This window comes from Schistocerca nitens, chromosome 10, assembly GCF_023898315.1.
Source record: "Schistocerca nitens isolate TAMUIC-IGC-003100 chromosome 10, iqSchNite1.1, whole genome shotgun sequence".
Classification (NCBI taxonomy): Eukaryota; Metazoa; Arthropoda; class Insecta; order Orthoptera; family Acrididae; genus Schistocerca; species Schistocerca nitens.
Genome location: NC_064623.1, coordinates 45067049 through 45088334, shown reverse-complemented (window position 1 = coordinate 45088334; position 21286 = coordinate 45067049). Strand labels below are relative to the sequence as shown.

General features: G+C 42.1%; 1 protein-coding gene across 1 annotated transcript in view; it reads left to right on the top strand.

Moving 5' to 3' along the window:
• Window positions 1-5118: 5118 nt before the first annotated feature.
• LOC126210338 (uncharacterized) overlaps window positions 5119-21286 on the top strand; it is a 58814-nt gene continuing 42646 nt past the window's right edge. Inside the window, exons 1-3 of the mRNA XM_049939554.1 lie at window positions 5119-5263; window positions 13664-13928; window positions 20616-20791. Of these exons, the coding sequence (XP_049795511.1) occupies window positions 5128-5263; window positions 13664-13928; window positions 20616-20791 (577 nt within the window). The 5' untranslated portion in view covers window positions 5119-5127. The remainder of the gene's footprint in view (window positions 5264-13663; window positions 13929-20615; window positions 20792-21286) is intronic.

Genomic DNA, 21286 nt, shown 5'->3' with positions numbered 1-21286 from the left:
GCGGGAGCGTCACACAACACACCTGCTCCACTGCACTACTCCAGCCAGACACACACTGCTCTGCCCGCGCTCCACGCGGCAGAGTTAACACTACCAAAGATCCTAAACACTTTGGTTCTCCACACGACCTATCGATGTATTCGTTCGATAGCATAGTTTTCCCTAGGCAAGACCCAGCGCAAAAATACAAATAATTATACGACATAAATGCATAAATATATATATACAAATAGTAAAACAATTACAATATATAAAGACACAGAAATGTCATATCTTGAGGTAACAAAAAAAGGAAAAAAAATTATAGTACAATAGATGGAAATAGGAGGGTATGCATTTCCGGCGTTACAGTGCTACAGAAGAATGCTGAAGATTAGATGGGTAGATCACATAACTAATGAGGAGGTATTGAATAGAATTGGGGAGAAGAGGAGCTTGTGGCACAACTTGACTATAAGAAGGGATCGGTTGGTAGGACATGTTTTGCGACATCAAGGGATCACCAATTTAGTATTGGAGGGCAGCATGGAGGGTAAAAATCGTAGAGGGAGACCAAGAGACGAATACAATAGGCAGATTAAGAAGGATGTAGGCTGCAGTAGGTACTGGGAGATGATGAAGCTAGCACAGGATAGAGTAGCATGGAGAGCTGCATCAAACCAGTCTCAGGACTGAAGACCACAACAACAACAACATCTCCTTAAGTTGTCTCCTCCGACCCCAGGTTCCCTACCTGAGATTGTCCAGTGGTGCATTCTCTATGCACTGTTATATTTTTGCACGCTCTTACGGAAACACCCTGTATGTACACTATTAAAAACAATTAAACAAAACCAGAACTGTGTTTAAATCTATAGGTCTTACTTATGCAACTTGTCGTAAGTGATGTGGCATACAATCAAAAATTATACGAAGCCATACGTGAAATATTGCACTAAAAACAATCTAAAGAACCAAAGCATCCTTGTAGACGCACATAACCGCGTCTTATCATGCGAGAACTACAACACTTCCACAATGGTCTCAGGCTGAAATCAGCTGTTCTGATTTCTACAAATGCAGAAGAAAACTGAGGGTCTTTTAGATGACGATCGGTTCGACATTAGGAAACGTAAAGGCACCAAAGAGTCAACTCTGACACTGCGGTTGATGTAATGGTAGCAAGGCTGAGGAAAAGTCAAGACACGTTCATAGGATTTCTCGACCTGGAAAAAGCGTTCGACAGCGTAAAATAGTGCAAGAAATTCAGAATTCTGCGAAAAATACCGACATACAATAGGAAAGTACGGGTAATATACAATATGTAAATGAATCTAGAGGAAACGATAAGATTGACAGGCGAAGGAGAAAGTGCTAGGATAGAAAAACGGTGTAAGACAGGGACGTAGCTTTCCTTACCTACCTTACAACTATTCATCAAAGAAGCAGTGACGGAGACGAATCAAGATTCATGAGTGGAATTAAAATTCAAGCTGAAAGGATATCGGAGATAAGATTCGCTGATGTTTCTTTCCTCTGTGAGAGTGAAGAATGTAGTGGGGCATACTCCTCTAGCATTACTTTTCCTCAAAAGCAGTTGTCGATACCAGTATTATTTTTCGAATTTTGGACAAGTCAGTATCATCTCCGTTGATTTTCTGAAAACTTTCATATAATCTTATACACAGTATGTCATGTTCAAGCTAAAATTTATGAAAAGGAATTACTATACAAAATATTTTAGTTTTGATGTTGTAATCGATAAGTACTACTTCAGAATATAGGAGTACTGTTAAAGTTGTTTTGGCAACAATTTGAAATTACGAAATATTTGCACACGTAAAATTTCTATTATTAATTACCCAAGCTCGTACAGTTTACTATGTTTATAACTATGATTATTTTTGGATTCATTTACGAAATAATATCCGAAATTAATAATGTAACGAAAGCTAGCAGGAATTCATTTGCTATGAAAAATTGTAAACTCTTCGGAATATTGTTGAGAGTCGGAAGCTTGCCTCTGATGTGATCGGATGTATTTTTGTATAGTAGGCGCGAACATTGTAATTTCGGCTTTGTTAAAGCGGAAAATCAAAAGACTGTATTATCTACTAAAATGTGAAAAAATATATTTACGTAAATAAATTCTGCAGCAACAGTCTTCAAATTTATTTAGTTCAAACCAACCGTGAGGACCGGATGAAGCTGAAAAACATCAAGAATGAGACCCCTAGACAAGAAGAACAGGAGCCATCTCAACATGAGAGGCTAAGTAAACTTGAAAGTTTATTGCAATGTTCGCTCCTCTCAAAATCTTCATAAAGACTTTGCTCATTAATTACTTGGACTGGGCATTTTGAATGTGGACAATAGCTGGCACAAGGAAGAAGCGGGAAGGTTACAAGAAGAATAACAGGATGTGTTGAATGGAATGGTCTAATGAGTTCAGAATATGGACTGAGAGTAAACCGAAGAAAGACGAATGTAATGAGAAGTACCAGAAATGAGAACAGCGAGAAACTTAACATCAGAATCAAGGATCAGGAAGTAGACGTAGTTTAGGAATTCTGATTCCTAGGCAGCAAAATAACCTATTATCAGCTGACAAGGAAGACATAGAAAGCAAACTAACATTGGAAAAAATTACGTTACTGGCAGTGAGAAGTCTACTAGTATCAAATAAAGGTCTAATTTGAAGAAGAAATCTCTGATAACGTGTTTGGAGGTCAGCATTGTACGTCAGTGAAACATGGACTGCGGGAAAACCGGAACAGAGGAGAATCGAAGCATTTGAGATGTGGTGCTACTGACCCTTGTTGAAAATTCGGTGGAGTGATTAGATACGGAATGAGGAGGCATCTGAAGAATCAGAAAAGAAAGGAACATGTGGAGAACATAGCCAAATGGTTCAAGTGGCTCTGAGCACTATGGGACATAACATCTGCGATCGTAGCGGTCACGCGGTTCCAGACTGAAGCGCATAGAACCGCTCGGAGAACATAGACAAGAAGAAGTGACACGATGATAGGACATATGTTAGGTCATTAGGGAATGACTTCCGTGGTAGTAAAGGGAGCTTTAGAGGGTAAAACTGTAGAGGAAGACAGAGATGTGAGTATATCCAGAAAATAATGGAAGACGTACGTTGCAAGTGCTACTCTAAGATGAAGAGGTTGGCATAGGAGAGGAATTCGTGGTGAGCCGCGTCAAACCAGTGACAAGACTGGTTTCTAGCGTGGATGTATTCGAAGATAACACGGATAATTATCGATATCATACATCTTTGTGTAGTACATGCTTTGCTTGCGTTTCAATAACAGCAAATTACTCTTGCATACAAAAAGAATATATGAAACGTATATTGCAATGTTAAAATACGAGGGTAATACCAAATGTAAGGTCTCCTATTTTTTTATAAGTACATAGACCTGTTTATTTCTACAATAACTGCAAATTAATCTTGCATACAAAAACAGAGTATATGAAACGTATGTTGCAACGTCAAAATACAAGGATAATCCCAAATATAAGGTCTCCTATTTTTTTATAAGTACATAGACCTGTTTATTTCTACAATGGTTTACGTCAGTTTACAGCTTGAACATTTAGCTATTTTTCGACATAATCACCATTTCTATCGATGCATTTTTGTAGACGCTGTGGCAATTTTTGTGTGCCCATGTCATACCAGCTCGCTGCCATGCTGTTTAGAAAATTACGTACCTCTTCTTTCACCTCGTCGTCGGAGCTGAATCGCTGGGACCACAATTAACGCTGACAGGTACTGTGAGACTCTGAAAAAACTCAAACGGGCAATTCAGAACTGGGGAAGAGGAATGTTGATCAAGGGCGTACACGTTCTCCATGACAACGCTCGCCCACACATCGCTCGGCAGACCGTTGCTCTCCTGCAACAGTTTCAGTGGAACATAATCACCCACCCACCCTATAGTCCTGACTTGGCACCCTGTGACTATCACCTCTTCCCTAGGTTAAAAAAAACATTCGGCCGGAAAGCGATTCAGCTCCGACGACGAGGCGAAAAAAGAGGTTCATGACTTTCTGAAGAACATGGCGGCGAGCTGGTATGACATGGGCATACAAAAACTGCCACAGCGTCTACAAAAATGCATCGACATAAATGGTGATTATGTCGAAAAATAGCTGAATGCTGAAGCTGTAAACTGATGTAAGCCATTGTAGAAATAAACAGGTCTCTGTACTTATAAAAAGTAGAAGACCTTACTTTTGGTATTACCCTCGTATATTAAGGTTCAAATGGCTCTGAGCACTATGGGACTCAACTGCTGAGGTTATTAGTCCCCTAGAACTTAGAACTAGTTAAACCTAACTAACCTAAGGACATCACACACATCCATGCCCGAGGCAGGATTCGAACCTGCGACCGTAGCGTATATTAAGGAAATATGTGCTACAACGGCAAGTATTATACATAAAATGTACATTGTAAATCAATTTTCAAACATACTGTCAGATGGTCTCCATGTACGTATGTGACTATAAGTACGAATGGTTACAAGAGCGACATAGCATGTCTATAATATAAAACGTGCATAACGTTAGTCTTTTTACCGAGGATGAGAGAGGGATCGGCTAGTGTTGGATACTGTGACACTGTTTGTCTGAAATGTAATACACGTATTATTAGTATAGAACCACATCAGCGTAGTCAAATGAGGTAAACGTGTAAAACGCTTGCTGTACTCCTATACATATGCAGAATGACTGTAAAAGAAGCTTTTTACTTCTTTTACGCATCCTTTACATTTTTCACTTAATGGCTATGAAAACAGTGCCGGAAAAATTTTTTCGACAGGGGACTGTGAGTAAGATGCGTGAGGAAATGTCTTTCCGAAATCTATTCAGTTAGGCAGTGTGGTCGGAGTTTCCTCCTGAATAAATAGCTGGAAGACTTAAGTGAGAAGCCGCACGGTCCAAAATAGATACTGTGGCTTTCCTTGAGTGAAGCTTCCTGCTGTGGTCACGATTGTCAAACATTCCGTCGCTTCCTGGTGTCGAATTCCACTCCTCGTTCCGCCACGGCTCGCCTGTGTCCCACATTTAAGCCGTTCGTTCTTTCGACGTATAATGCCTGTGTGGATGCTCCTGTCGGGTCAGGTTGGTATGCTGTTGCTGGTGCTGCAAGCTTCGATAGGCAGCAGTTTGGTCCTCCAGTGTTTCTGCCACCATCCCGAACTACTGAACGACCGCGGCTTTATCAGTGCGGAAGCGGACTCTGACGTGAGGAGCTACTGTGACGGTAAGTACCCTCTGTTTCTGTAGGTGCCGTGTTCCCACTCTAAACAACTCTCTGCACTACTATTTTTCGGGGGGCATGTTCCCTCTGACTGATTTAATGCGGTACGTACAACTTCTTCGAAGCTTACTACGCACCAATTGCCCAATATGAGTGATGTATTTAACACAGGCATCGGGACTACGTTATCGCTTTATGAAGTACTAAGGGTAATTTTTTTCACCGTGTACAAACTCTAGGGACTGATCGATGAAAGGATACGAACCAAAAATGGTTTACTGAAGTTATGTCCGGAAATGCATGGTTCCCGTGCTAGAGGCCATTTATTTAATTATACGAGTACTTTGTTACAGAGTCTGCTGTCTAATACGCGCTCTAGCACGCAGCCACAGTTGCAGTATGCATGCTTTCCTCCTAGAGGGTGGTACTGCTCCTCATGCATCATGCCCTAGCGCCCTCTCCTGCCATAGTCATTGGTAATGTTGTGTCCGATTCACTTCTCTTGTTGACTCACCTTGTGGTGGATGTGATACAGCGTTCTACACAGTGGGTCCGTATTCGAATAGAGAGCTTGCCGACATGGTGTTTTTGCTTACGGAAAGGCAAATGGCAAGGGGTGGCGGGCAGCAAAGCTGTGTAGCAAGACCTATCCCCGCCTACAACCACCACAGCATTCAATGTTTGCAACAGTGTTTCGCCATTTGTCTGAGACGAGGTCGTTTTAAAAAGCAGGAAATCATGAAGAACGTACCCGAAATGTTCGGACACCAGACCTAGACGAAAATGTGATTAACACTTTGGAAGGCGACCGCCGTTTCAGTGCTAGGCAGTTGGCCGGCTATTACGGGGTGAACCAGACGACCGTGTGGAACATTCTCCATGACAATTGTAAATACCCTCATCACTTACAGCGTGTGCAGGGCTTACTAGCGACAGACTTTCCACATCGAGCGTAGTTTTGTCACTGGCTTCTTCACCAGGCAACCACGATTCAGGGATTTGTATCATCCAGCCTATTCAAAGATGAGGTCACCTTTACGTGGAGTGGTATCTTCAATTTTCGTAACAGTCATCTTTGGGGCAGCATGCAAAACCACTACGGTATGGTGACACGAATCATCAGCGTCGGTACAGCCGGCACGTGTGGGGAGGGATAATTGGTGTAAGTATTTTGGGGCCAGTCTTCCTTACACGTCGCCTAACAGGCCGGAACTATCGGCGTTCCTTGTGGGTGACTTTGCCTCCCCTGCTGGGAGAAGTTCCGTTGATTGTTCAAAGCGTTTTGTGGCTGCTACATGATGGTGCTCCAACCCACATCGCCGTAAACGTGCGGACGCATCTCAAGTTTGCCTTCCCTGGTCGATGGATCGGACGAGGAAGTCCACTTGCATGGCCTGGTCGTTCATCAGATCTCAACCTCTGCGATTTCTGGTTATGGGGCCATATCCAAAGTTTCGTGTATGCAGAGCCCATTCCAGACGTGGAGACACTGTAGCAGCGTATTCATGCTGCCTTTGACACTGTTCCAATGGAAACTGGCCGATGTGTGTTACGGTGCCAACATGCATGCATTGAGACACGTGGAAAGTATCTTCAGCACTCGCTGTAACTGTAGCTGCATGGTAGAGCTAATGTTAGATCGCAGTCTCTGTAACAGTGTGTGACTGAAACCATGCATTTCCGGACGTAAGTTCACTAGATCATTTTTGTTCAGTATCCTCTCACCGATCAATCCCTAGACTTTGTACGCTGTGGAATTATCACCCTTTTTATGACAAGAAGAAACGCAAGTCATGTCATGACATAGAAACGTTTAAAGACTTTTGTGTGGACTGCAGCAGCGTTAGTGGCGCCGATACGATCACTAAATAAAAAATAAGGCACCCGTAAAGAAATAATTACAAGAATCATTTAATATCGTGTAATTCCGCCCAAAGGCTTGATAAACGCCTGGATTCGGTTACTATTTCCCGGTCACGTGTGTTATACCATTGTTCGGAGACACGTTGAAGAGTCTGCCGCGAAAAGCCAACAAGCGCAGCAACTTCACACGCCGTATGATCACGGGCACGGCCAAACACGAATGCCCCTTTCCTCCAATCTGTCACATCCTTACATTTACGCACGCCTACGTACAATGTCCGTTTGAACCATGTATGTCTGTCTTATGCTCCCGTAGAACCAATGAACGCGCGATTAAGCAAATCTCTGCGCCATCTGCGAAGCCTTAACCATTCATCTGCGCGTGCGCACTCGGGTGATTAATTTTTTGTCCTTTGAGATTTTACAGTGAGTTCAACGAGCAGTGGTCAATATTCAGAGATGCCATAGGAACGAGCACTCGAAGCAAAAGAAGTTCTACCTTAATAGCTATGACCGCTACTTCATCTTCAGTATTATGAAGCCAATCCCTTCCATTGGAAGCTCCTTGGTTTCCACATTTCAGGACGAGGCTGTAAGGACCAAAACAAGGAAAAAGTCTAGTAAACATAAGTTTTAAAATGCACGTCTTAAGAGCTACGTTTCACAGTAGCGAAGATGAACCAGCTGCCGGATATCGTCTCCATTTTACTGTGTGTGTGTGTGTGTGTGTGTGTGTGTGTGTGTGTGTGTGTATGAAATGTTATGGGACTTAACTGCTAAGTTCATCAGTCCCTAAGCTTACACACTACCCAACCTAAATTATCCTAAGGACAAACACACACACCCATGCCGGCAGGAGGACTCGAACCTCCGCTGGGACCAGCCGCACAGTAAATGACTGCAGTCCCCCCAGACCGCTCGGCTAATCCCGCGCGGCTCTATTTTACTCAACGGCTCTCCGTCGGTTACTACAAAGCATTATATTTCTGACAGGAAATCATGAATTCAGTCATAACTAAGACGATATTTCATAGGCACGCAATTTTTATTAAAAGCCGCTTGTTCGGAACGGTATCTAATGCCGTCTGGAAATCTAGAAACATGAGATGAAACAGAGAGACTTTGTCGACAACACTCATTTACTTCACGTGAATAAAGGGCTGGTTGAGCTGCACAAGAACAACAATTTCTGAATCCGTGTTGACTTGTTGTTGTTGTCGTCTTCAGTCCTGAGACTGGTTTGATGCAGCTCTCCATGCTACTCTATCCTGTGCAAGCTTCTTCATCTCCCATTACCTACTGCAACCTACATCCTTCTGAATCTGCTTAGTGTATTCATCTCTTGGTCTCCTTCTACGATTTTTACCCTCCACGTTGCCCTCCAATACTAAATTGGTGATCCCTTGATGCCTCAGAACATGTCCTACCAACCGATCCCGTCTTTTGGTCAAGCTGTGCCACAAACTTCTCTTCTCCCCAATCCTATTCAGTACTTCCTCATTAGTTATGTGATCTACCCACCTTATCTTCAGCATTCTTCTGTAGCACCACATTTCGAAAGCTTCTATCCTCTTCTCGTCTAAACTATTTATCGTCCACGTTTCACTTCCATACATGGCTACACTCCATACAAATACTTTCAGAAACGACTTCCTGACACTTAAATCTATACTCGATGTTAACAAATTTCTCTTCTTCAGAAACGCTTTCCTTGCCATTGCCAGTCTACATTTTATATCCTCTCTACTTCGACCATCATCAGTTATTTTCCTCCCCAAATAGCAAAACTCTTTTACTACTTTAAGTGTCTCATTTCCTAATCTAATTCCCACAGCATCACCTGACTTAATTCTACTACATTCCATTATCCTCGTTTTGCTTTTGTTGATGTTCATCTTATAACCTCCTTTCAAGACACTGTCCATTCCGTTCAACTGCTCTTCCAAGTCCTTTGCTGTCTCTGACAGAATTACAATGTCATCGGCGAACCTCAAAGTTTTTATTTCTTCTCCATGGATTTTAATACCTACTCCGAATTTTTCTTTTGTTTCCTTTACTGCTTGCTCAATATACAGATTGAATAACATCGGGGAGAGGCTTCAACCCTGTCTTACTCCCTTCTCAACCACTGCTTCCCTTTCATGTCCCTCAACTCTTATAACTGCCATCTGGTTTCTGTACAAATTGTAAATAGCCTTTCGCTCTCTGTATTTTACCCCTGCCACCATTAGAATTTGAAAGAGAGTATTCCAGTCAACATTGTCAAAAGCTTTCTCTAAGTCTACAAATGCTAGAAACGTAGGTTTGCCTTTCCTTAATCTTTCTTCTAAGATAAGTCGTAAGGTCAGTATTGCCTCACGTGTTCCAGTGTTTCTACGGAATCCAAACTGATCTTCCCCAAGGTTGGATTCTCTTAGTTTTTCCAGTCGTCTGTAAAGAATTCGTGTTAGTATTTTCCAGCTGTGACTTATTAAACTGATAGTTCGGTAATTTTCACATCTGTCAACACCTGCTTTCTTTGGGATTGGAATTATTATATTCTTCTTGAAGTCTGAGTTGACTATGTGTTAATAATCTTTTTCTTCGATGTAATTCACAATGCTTTGAAACAGTACATGTTCCAAAATCCTACACCACATCAACGTCAATTATACGGGACTGTAAATCAGCAGGCTACTCCTTTTTCCCTTCTTGGGTACTGGTGTGACTTGTGCAACTTTCATTTGTTTAGCTACAGTTTTTCGTCGAGAGAGCGGTTGTATATTGTCGCTAATTGGTATACAAATATTTTTGTGTGGCCATCCTTGTGACTGGATGTCTGAGGAACGTCAGCCGTTCGCTTATATATTAAAATGGGACACCTAGAGCCGTCCTTATGATGTCGTTATTATTTTTAGTATGGCATATTTTAAGTATGTGACAATGAATGTATCTGTTGCTTTTGTCAAATGATTACAGTAAATTCACTTGTTGAGTTTTATCTTTGATTCTTTTTCCTGTATGTGGATTCTTCGGTCACTTCTTGGCAGAACAATTCCATATTGAGGGTTGAATAACACTTAGGCGGTTTTTTGTTCTGCTGATTTTTATTTGTATGAACTAGTTTTCGGCTTATTAGGCTATTGTTTATAAGGAGTTTGAGTTCTTACGAACCAAACATTCTGGACTAAGATATAACGCACTTGCATACAACCTTTAGTTGTGGTATTGTCTTTTGAATTGTCAAATGGGTCGTTTGACTTTTTGTTCTGTAAAACTATTCTTTAACATAATAAATCACATTTTATGGTTTGTGAGTACCATGCATGACAACAATTAGAATTATTTAGAATACACATTATTACAAAATTACAGTTTTTTGGTATTTGTTGTAAATAGTTGAACTGGACACTAATTGTTGGTTGTACAATAGCGATATTACATTTTGTCAATAGAAATTTTTTTTCACATTAGTGTATTAATAAATAGCAAAGATTACATTGTTACAGTTGTGTTAGTTAGGAATGTAAACACAAAAGGGATATTACATTACCTTGTGGTGTGAATTTGTTTACTATTGGGACACTTTGTGGTTAGTAGCAGGTTTATTCTATTGTGTGAAGCTTAAGAGTGGTGATGTGCTCAGTTGCAATTGGTCATTTAGAACCATCTGGGGATTTAGGGCTAAGTGTTTGTTAGTTTCAAGTGCTTCTAGTAGCCTGAGTTTTCTGCCTTTATGTTCAGTCAGCCTTGTTGATATGGCCCGGCCCTTTTGGCCAGTGTACAGTTGATTGCAGCCAGTGCAGGTTATTTTGTAGACCCTACTGTTGCTTAGTTTATCTGTTTTGTCCTTGCCGTTGAATAGGAGATTAGCGGTAGTGTCTCTTACATTAAATGATGTTCTACAGTTATGGGATTTCAGTGTTTTGGCTAGTTTGTCTGATACCTTATCTACATATGGAATAGTACACCAGTTGGTTTTTGGTGTGATTGTTATTGCAAAGGGGGCATAAATGTAGGGCAAAATTTTTCTTCTTTGTTTATGGTGCAGAATTTTGTGAACTAATTCGGGGTTATAGGCATTGTTATACGCAATATATTTAATGATTTCTTCTTCTGTTTGGAAATTCTGTTTTGACATTGGTATGGATGTGAGGCGATGCACCATAGAATGGAAGCTGCATGTTTGTGTGGTATTGGGTGTTTCTGTTTTTAATCTGTCGCAGTATTGCGTGGTTGGTAAGTTCATGATCCTATCGGCACTGTTTACGCATACAGGTCTGAAGATAGTGCACTGAAGCACCGAAACTGGTAGCCATACAATAAATGACATCATAAAGATGTCTGTAGGTGTTCCACATTATTACACAACTGGTGTACGGTCTGGGCCGGACACCGTGCCTTTATTGGTTTAAGCTGCTTCGCTACACCGAGGATATCTACTTCTATGTTACTCGGCTTTGTAGTTCTTCATTATTCAAATTATGGAATATTTACTTCGTTTTCTTTGGTGAAGGTATTTCGGAAAAACCGTGTTTAGTAACTCTGCTTTACTGGAAGCGTCATCAATAACGTCACAATTGGTATCACGAAATGCCACTGGTTTACTTTACATACGAACAGAGTCTCTCTGGCATTTGGGAAAGTTTGTTGGCTGAGAGTTTCTTTGTGGAAACTATTGAAGGCGTCTCAGATTTAAATTTTAATTGAAGAAAAGCATTCTTCCAGTTACAGCGACAATAAGGTGGAACTGATTGGTAATTTTACAACATACCACGAAGTCTACTTCTGTACGTTCTCGTCATACGTTGTCAGGTACATTTAAAGAACTTTTATTTGAAAGAGACAGTGTAACCATTATGTTACCATCATAGCATATCCTAACGGGAACAAGAGAAAAAGAGAAGACAGATTTGGAAACATACAACGACATACAGAGAGGCATTTTTCACTCTATCTATACAGGAATGGAATAGGAAAGGGAACTGGTAATACACTACTGGCCATTAAAATCGCAACACCACGAGGATGACGTGCTACAGACACGAAATTTAACCGACAGGAAGAAGATGCTGTGATATACAAATGATTAGCTTTTCAGAGCATTCACACAAGGTTGACGCCGGTGGCGATACCTACAACGTGCTGACAAGAGGAAAGTTTCCAACCGATTTCTCATACACAAACAGCAGCTGACCGGCGTTGCCTTGCGAAACGTTCTTGTGATGCCTCGTGTAAGGAGGAGAAATGCGTATCATCACGTTTCCGACTTTGATAAAGGTCAGATTGTAGCATATCGCGATTGCGGTTTATCGTATCGCGACATTGCTGCTCGCGTTGGTCGAGATCCAATGACTGTTAGCAGAATATGGAATCGGTGGGTTCAGGAGTTTAATAAGGAACGCCGTGCTGGATCCCAACGGCCTCGTATCACTAGCAGTCGAGATGACAGGCATCTTATCCGCATGGCTGTAACGGATCGTGCAGCCCCGTCTCGATCACTGAGTCACCAGATGGGGACGTTTGCAAGACAACAACCATCTGCACGAACAGTTCGACGACGTTTGCAGCAGCATGGACTATCAGCTCGGAGACCATGGCTGCGGTTACCCTTGACGCTGCATCACAGCCAGGAGCGCCTGCGATGGTGTACTCAACGACGAACCTGGGTTCACGAATGGCAAAACCTCATTTTTCGGTTGAATCCAAATTCTGTTTACAGGAACATGATGGTCGCATCCGTGTTTGGCATCATCGCGGTAACGCACATTAGAAGCGTGTATTCGTCATCTCCATGGTGGCGTATCACCCGGCGTGATGGTATGGGGTGCCATTGGTTACACATCTCAGTCACCTCTTGTTCAGATTGACAGCACTTTGTACAGTGGACGTTACATTTCAGACGAATTATGACCAGTGGCTCTACCCTTCATTCGATCCCTGCGAAACCCTACATTTCAGCAGGATAGTGCACGACCACGTGTTGCAGGTCCTGTACGGGCATTTCTGGATACAGAAAATGTTCGACTGCTGCCCTGGCCAGCACATTCTCCAGATCTCTCACCAACTGAAAACGTCTGGTCAATTGTGGCCGAGCATCTGGCTCGTCACAATACGCCGGTCACTACTCTTGATGAACTGTGGTATCGTGTTGCAGTTGCATGGGCAGCTGTACCTGTACACGCCATCCAAGCTCTGTTTGACTCAATGCCCAGGCGTATCAAGGCAGTTATTAGGGCCAGAGGTGGTTGTTCTGGGCACTGATTTCTCAGGATCTATGCATCCAAATTGCGTGAAAATGTAATCACATGTCAGTTCTAGTATAACATATTTGTCCAATGAATAACCGTTTATCATCTGCATTTCTTGTTGGTGTAGCAATCTTAATTGCCAGTAGTATATTAGTATGACGTACCCTCGACCACATAGACATAGTTCTTCGTTGGTGTTCATCTGCTTGCCAAAAACCAAACTTGATGTAGATTTCAATGCCCAGAAATGCGTGTCACCCTCTAGCACAGAAATCGCCCACGGGATTTTCAGTGTGACTCTTGTTTCTAGCTGCTGCCGGCATGATCATCAGCTTGAATCGCAACACGACATGTGATGACGTCATGCGCAACAGAACTTTCAACACCACTGCCGGAGAGCTGGTGAGAAGAATCGTGCAGAAAGGCACCAGGAAGCCTCAGAAGGACGCGTCGGTCCCAGGTCGTGACGTCTGTCATGCTCTGCTATCGAAGATGAAACCTGTTTCGAAACCTAAAGTCAGAACGTTGCTGTGCGAAGCTGCGACTACCGAACAAATAGTTCCCTTCGTCCACTGGTAAGTGTTTGTACAATTCTTTAAAAACAAATCATTGTTTATTTATTACTTTTAGATTACCTGTTGTTGTGGTCTTCAGTCCTAAGACTTTTGGCACTGCTCTCTAGGCTAATATAATTATTTAATGCTTAATTATCCTGATCAGATTAGGGCCTTAAGGCACCCTCTTACATATGACCAGGAATAACACATACTAAAGACTTCATAAAAACAGTTTTCAGTAATAATATACATAATATTAATAACGATAATAGCAATAGTTGACACTATCAGTAATAATTATCAATAATAATGATAATGATAGTAATAATAATAACAGTGAATGGCAAAAGGAATAATTTAGATTATTTTAGTACATTTGAGTCCATGATTAGATTTATCACGAGTGAAAAGAGTATAGATGGAGAAGATTGCTCATCAGTATGGGACCCTTACCAGGTTGGATTAATAGAAGAGATAGACATGATCCAGCGAAAAGCAGCGCGATTCGTCATGTGGACATTTAGTCAGCGCGAGAGCGTTACGGAGATGCTGAACAAGCTTCAGTGGCGGACACTTCAAGAAAGGCGTTACGCAATACGGAGAGGTTTATTATCGAAATTACGAGAGAGCACATTCCGGGAAGAGATGGGCAACATATTACTACCGCCCACATATATCTCGCGTAATGATCACAACGAAAAGATCCGAGAAATTAGAGCAAATACGGAGACTTACAAGCAGTCGTTCTTCCCACGCACAATTCGTGAATGGAACAGGGAAGGGGGGATCAGATAGTGGTACAATAAGTACCCTCCGCCACACACCGTAAGGTGGCTCGCGGAGTATAGATGTAGATGTAGATGTAGAAGATTGAAATGACAGTGAAAATAGGAAACAATAAAATACAAATAGAGAACTCTGCTAACAAAAGGGGAAGAAGGGGTGGGAGTTGTGGGGTAGAGAGAATTTGTGAGAATAAGTTGCCCATCTGAGTATGCGATAAGAAGCTGTTGTGATAGAAGGTGGACTATTAGCTGTCTTTTGAAGGGGAAGGTATTTGGTTTCTCTGATATTTTGTGGAAGATGGCTTACGGGTCGGGTTCATGATACAAAGAATGATTTAAAGAATATGGCAGTGTTATGTGCTGGTACATAGAGGATTTTACTGTGTTGAGAGCGGATGTTTCTGCTCTGCTGTTCAGATGGTAGCGTAAAAGTTGTCGATAAATAAGAGGGAGTGCAGTGATTGACAAGATGATAGAGCAAGCATAGGGTGTGATAGTCTCTAGTCTTATTGGAACATAGCCAAGATAACTGTTTGTAGGCAGGAGTGATATGGTCGAGAAAGAGAATGTGACAAATGTATCGTGCACAAGCGTTCATCGCCAGTTGCAGCGTTAATTTTCGTATGAAAGTCCTTGGAGAACAGCATCACCATAGTCGAGTATAGTGAGTATAAGTGCTCTACAAGCTTCTTTTTAAACTCGAGAGAAATCAATTTCTTATATTTCTCTAGAGAGTGAAGTGACGCTGGCACCTTCTCATAGACTGCAATTGCGTATTCACTCCAGTCTAGGGGACATGGTCCAGAATTATTCAAGTTTTTTGCAGAAGAAGAGAAGGTTATTACTCTGCCGTTTAGGATTAATGGTGGAAGAGGTTTCTGTATTGAGGGGTACTCAGTCTTTTATGAGCGACTAAGATTGCTTGTGTTTTAGATGGGTTACGTTTCAAACCTAATTGCAGAGCCCAGAGCAAGTAATATATGGTATGCAAGTCTCTCCATGTCAGTGAAACTGCTACAAGATACCACTGAACTTACTTAGCATAGTCAAGCCTTGATCAATCTCTGCAGTTATTACTATTTCAAGCTTTGCCCCACACCTAGCGATTACACAGTGTCATATTACTGTTTCTAAGACTCATTTTTAGAGGTCTGTACACCCTAGGCCTCTAGATTCGGCTCTAGAAGTAGCGTCTTTGACTAATAATCAAAACTTCTGAGTCTCGGATTCGAACTGAGCCAATGATTAAACTTTTAATAAAATTCATCAGCAATGACGGCCGAATAGTTCCCATATATGGAGTCATCTTCGAACTACCAACGGTCTTGTAAAGAAGGCTGTAGGAGTCGACAGAACTGAAGGACAACCTCTTGGCTTGGGGTGAGAAGATGCCCCTAAAATGCGGAAGAATTAGCGATAATCAATGGAATGATGATGTAGAAGGCATTAAAGACACACTTTATGTAGTCACAGGAAATGTGGTCTGTGATGGAAAGGGAGTCATTGTTAACTCTCCACTGCCAAAAGATTCTGGATTAATCACCAGTTCGGATTTCTGGCATGGGATTAAGAAGGGGAAATGACCCTGAAGGAAACATCGAATAACGAAAAAAAAAGTTCTACGAGCCGGGGCGTCGAACGTCAGAAATTTGATCGTGCTAGGGAAGCTAGAAAATCCGAAAAGGGAACTGCTAAGGCTCAGTCAAAATGTAGAGGGAATCAGTAATCAAGAGGTGGAAAGAATATGAGAATTTCTGGTCAGACAAATGGTGGGTAATATCAACAGCTGTAGAAAATGTTATAACGGGAGTAGGATTCGTTATGAATAGGAAGGAGGGGAAGAGAGTGAGTTACTGTGAACAGTTCAGTAATAGGTTTGTCCTCACCACAGCCGACAGCACACCGACAACAACAATAATACAGTGATATATGCCAGAACCACAAGCAGAAGATCATGAGACAGAGAGAAAGTATACGAGGACATTTAACGGGTAATGTACGTGAAAGGAGATGATATTCAAATAGTCGTGGGGCACTGGGGCAGTGTTGTAGGAGAAGGGAGAATTTTGGGCTGGTAGTAGAAATAAGAGAGGAGAGAAACTAAATCAGTTCTGCAGTAAATTTCAGCTTGTACAGTCGCAGGTTCGAATCCTGCCTCGGGCATGGATGTGTGTGATGTCCTTATGTTAGTTAGTCAATTGGTGATCAGTCACAAGGCCTACTGCTAACTTCTCTATGTTACCTTGCAAGGTATCGGCCCGCATCTCGTGGTCGTGCGGTAGCGTTCTCGCTTCCCACGCCCGGGTTCCCGGGTTCGATTCCCGGCGAGGTCAGGGATTTTCTCTGCCTCGTGATGGCTGGGTGTTGTGTGATGTCCTTAGGTTAGTTAGGTTTAAGTAGTTCTAGGGGACTGATGACCATAGATGTTAAGTCCCATAGTGCTCAGAACCCTTTGAACCATTTTTTTGCAAGGTATCCCTAATGTATGACACCACAGTATCTGTTGAATTAAGTCAGCTGCATTACGGCACTTACTGCACATGCTGCAGAGGGTGTGTTTAAAAGCTGGCCTCAGATTGGTGGGGCTGTCACATCGATTACTGCCAACTTCTCAGTGTAATCTATCTGGTGTGGTATCGAAAGCGCATGAAAACATGAGTAACATATCTGTTGGACTAAGTTGGCTGCACGGTGGTACTAGCTGTGTGTGGTACGCAGGATGTGTCTCAGAGTTGGCTGTGGCTTGGTTGGGCAGTCATGAGTTACTGCCAACGTCTGCATGTGGAATTCCTGGTATGGTATTGACAGTGGTGTGGTATCGATAGTGCACATCATCACACTAACGAGTTTGTTAGATTAAGTCGGCTTTGGTGCTAGCCCCACAAGCTACAGAGAGTGTGACTCAGGGCTGGCCATGGAATGGTGGGGAAGTCACATACGTAACTGCCATCTTCTCTATGTGGGCTACCTAACATGGTATCGATAGTGTAAGAAACGACAGTAATATTATTGGATTATGCCGGTTGCATGGTGACACTAGCTGTGTGTGCTGCACAAGGTATATCTTGGAGCTGGCCATCGATTGGCTGGACAGTCACACGAGCTACTGCCAACTTCTCTATGTAGACTGCCTGGTGTGGTATCAATCGTTTATGACACCGCAGTAACAAATTTGTTGGATTAAATCAGTTTCGTTGTGATGCTAGCTGCGCATGCTGCAAAGGGTATGTCTTGGAGCTGGCTATAGGTTGGCAGCCCAGTCCCATAAGTTATGGTTCAAATTGCTCTGAGCACTATGGGACTTAACTGCTGAGGTCATCAGTCCCCTAGAACTTAGAACTACTTAAACCTAACTAACCTAAGGACATCACACACATCCATGCCCGAGGCAGGATTCGAACCTGCAACCGTAGCGGTCGCGCGGTTCCAGACTGTAGCGCCTAGAACCGCTCGGCCACTCCGGCCGGCATAAGTTATGGTCAACTTGTTGAAGTTGATAGCACGCCGTGGTACCAGTAGCTTACGACACACTGTACCACTACGCTATACTTTTTCTTTTACTTTTTTCATTTACTTGTAAAGATCATCAGCTACTTAGTACCAGCACAAAGGCATGTAGTCGAGTCGACATGGTCAATAGTTTTCTTTGTGCCTTTCCATTACACACATTAAAATATCGTGCTTCCCTTTATTAGACAATTCGTATTTTAAAATATGTAATGGTTTAGTTCAATAACAAGACCTATACAATAGCGTTTGGTACATTTTTGAGAAAGTTGTAAGTTAAGTGTTCTTAGTTACATCAATGATCCAAAACGTTATCGTCACATACCACCATGGAACTGAATGCCACCTAGTGGCATAAGGGAAGTGCGGGGGCGTGCTGCAAGGCAATGCCTTCCAAATTTTGATGTGAAAACTCTTAAAGCTTTTCAAATAAAACAAACGTTACTGACATTTTTGTGCCTCATGTCTTCATATTTATTTCTCAACATAGTCACCGTGGCGATGATCACATTTCTCCCAACTTAGATACCAGTTTGTTGATACCATCACTGTAGAATGTTTGAAGCTGTTGACGGAGCCATAGCTTGCATAGCTCCATCACTATCATAGTGCAGTCTTCGAAGATGTTTCTTAGGATTCTAAAACACGTCAGTGGCTCGAAGACTTCTAAATAATAAAATACGTTGTCCTCGACGGTGAGTTATCGTCAGGACTCTCCGTATACATAAATGATCTGGTGAGTGGGTTGACCAGCAATCTGCGACAGTTTTCTGATGACGCTGTGGTGTACGGGAAAGTGTCAGCATCGAGTGACTGCAGAAGGATACAAGATGACCAGACGGAATTTATAGCTGTTTGGAGTGGATAACAGATTCTTCTAAATATGAAAAAAAGGTCCGTTGTAGCAAATGAGGAGGGAAAACTTTCTCATAATGCTCGACTACATGATTAGTAGTGTGCTGCGTGACATAGTTGTCTTGATGAAATATCTAGGCGTAACGTTATTCCGTATGCTCAGACCCTTGTTAACACTATGTAATTGGCCATCGTGCCAAACGATTTTCGGAAATCTAGGAATACAGAAACTGCCTGTTGCTCTCCATCCACCGTTCGCAGGATATCAAGCGAGAAAACGGCAAGCTGAGTTTCGCATGAGCGGTGCTATTTATGATTTCTGTGGAGAAGATATTCGAACTCAATGTATTCAAGAATTCTGCAGTGAATCATTAGAAAGGATGTTGGTCAGCAATTTTAGGGATGCGTTGTTTTATCCTTCCCATATATAGGAGTCAACTGAGCTTTTTTCCAGCCGCATGGGACATCGCATTGGGTGAAATACTCGCGGTAAATGGAAGCTAAGTTCGGGACCAATGGCGTACAGTACTCTCTGGAAAACCGAAATGGGATTCCATCCATCTTGCTAGCTTATAACGGTGTGAATATTCTTCATGTTTTCCTTCAATTGTATATTGGGACCTGAAGATGGTCGATGCACTCAAACTTATTGTCAAAAAAAAAAAAAATACCAGCAACTCTTGGCGTCAAATCACGACGTTTTTCAAGTGCTGAAGCTTGTTTATGCCAGCAGAAATTAAGACACATTTATTTTCCTGTTACAACAGTGTAATACTTACGGATGTATTGCTACAGGTTATGTGTTAAAACCAGCAACGTATTAGAGGTGCTGACATTTGGGATTGCACGTTGATGCATAGCTAAAGGCATTAATGTTGTTGTTGTGGTCTTCAGTCCTGAGACTGGTTTGATGCAGCTCTCCATGCTAATCTATCCTGTGCAAGCTCCTTCATCTCCCAGTACCTCCGGCAACCTACATCCTTCTGAATCTGCTTAGTGTATTCATCTCTTGGTCTCCCTCTACGATTTTTACCCTCCATACTGCCCTCCAATGCTAAATTTGTGATCCCTTGATGCCTCAGGACATGTCCTACCAACCGATCCCTTCTTCTAGTCAAGTTGTGCCACAAACTTCTCTTCTCCCCAATCCTATTCAGTACCTCCTCATTAGTTATGTGATCTACCCACCTAATCTTCAGCATTCTTCTGTAGCACTACATTTCAAAACCTTCTATTCTCTTCTTGTCCAAACTATTTATTGTCCATGTTTCACTTCCATACATGGCTAAAGGCATTAATAATGTCTGTAATAAACTTTATTGTTCGTGATATCATTTTTAAGTTCAGTCCTCGCACTCCTGGGTACTAAATCGTATTACAAAACTTAAAATGATTGCCACATTTTCATCTAACTTCCTCTCATTGCTTGTTAGCCTCTGCTTGCAGGGGCCAGCATAGACATCAGTAGTTCTGCCAAGGCTTTTCTCACCCGAGCCACTTTTGACTAGAATACTAGTAGCGTCATGCCAGGAACTATTTTCTTCTTTTTGTTTTTAAGGACGAACAAGACGGAATGGAACGAGCAGGACCTTACAAATGATGACCAAAGGAATTGTCTCGTCGAGCGAGTGCTGGATATCAACAGTCGCATTTCAGAAGCCATTACAAACAACGTCATGTGTTACTATCTGAACAAGGCGGAGTTCGACCTGGGCGAAAGCACGATCGCCGCTCGTGAGTATATTGTTACAAGATAAAACTTTCTAAATGTGTGGACTGATGTCTTATTGTTTAACTGAACAAAGCTGTTCTGAAGCCAATGTTTCCTCTGGACATCAGAGTGCTTCACTAGGCATGATCCGTGGGAGCCGGTACGTCAGTGCATTCCTTCAAATTCTGAACTGACGTGCCCAGTCATTTAAAGTGGAAATTTTCTCTTCGACAGGGGCCCAGAACCACGGTCCAACACGCCATTATCTCATTTAGAATTAATGGCCAGATGAGTAAGAAGTGACAAGAAACACGAAAAATCATCGGAAAGAGCAGGAACTGGTGTACATATGGATCTGTAAACTGACACGCTTTTGACACATTTGTGGTTTTTTGTCCTGTCATTGAGATTCTTCCCTTTCTTTCATCCCTTCCTTTCTCCTTCACCGTTATGTTCCATGTCAGAGTGGCATTCGCCAAAATAAAATGTGTGTCTTCTACACACGCAATTTGACTGCA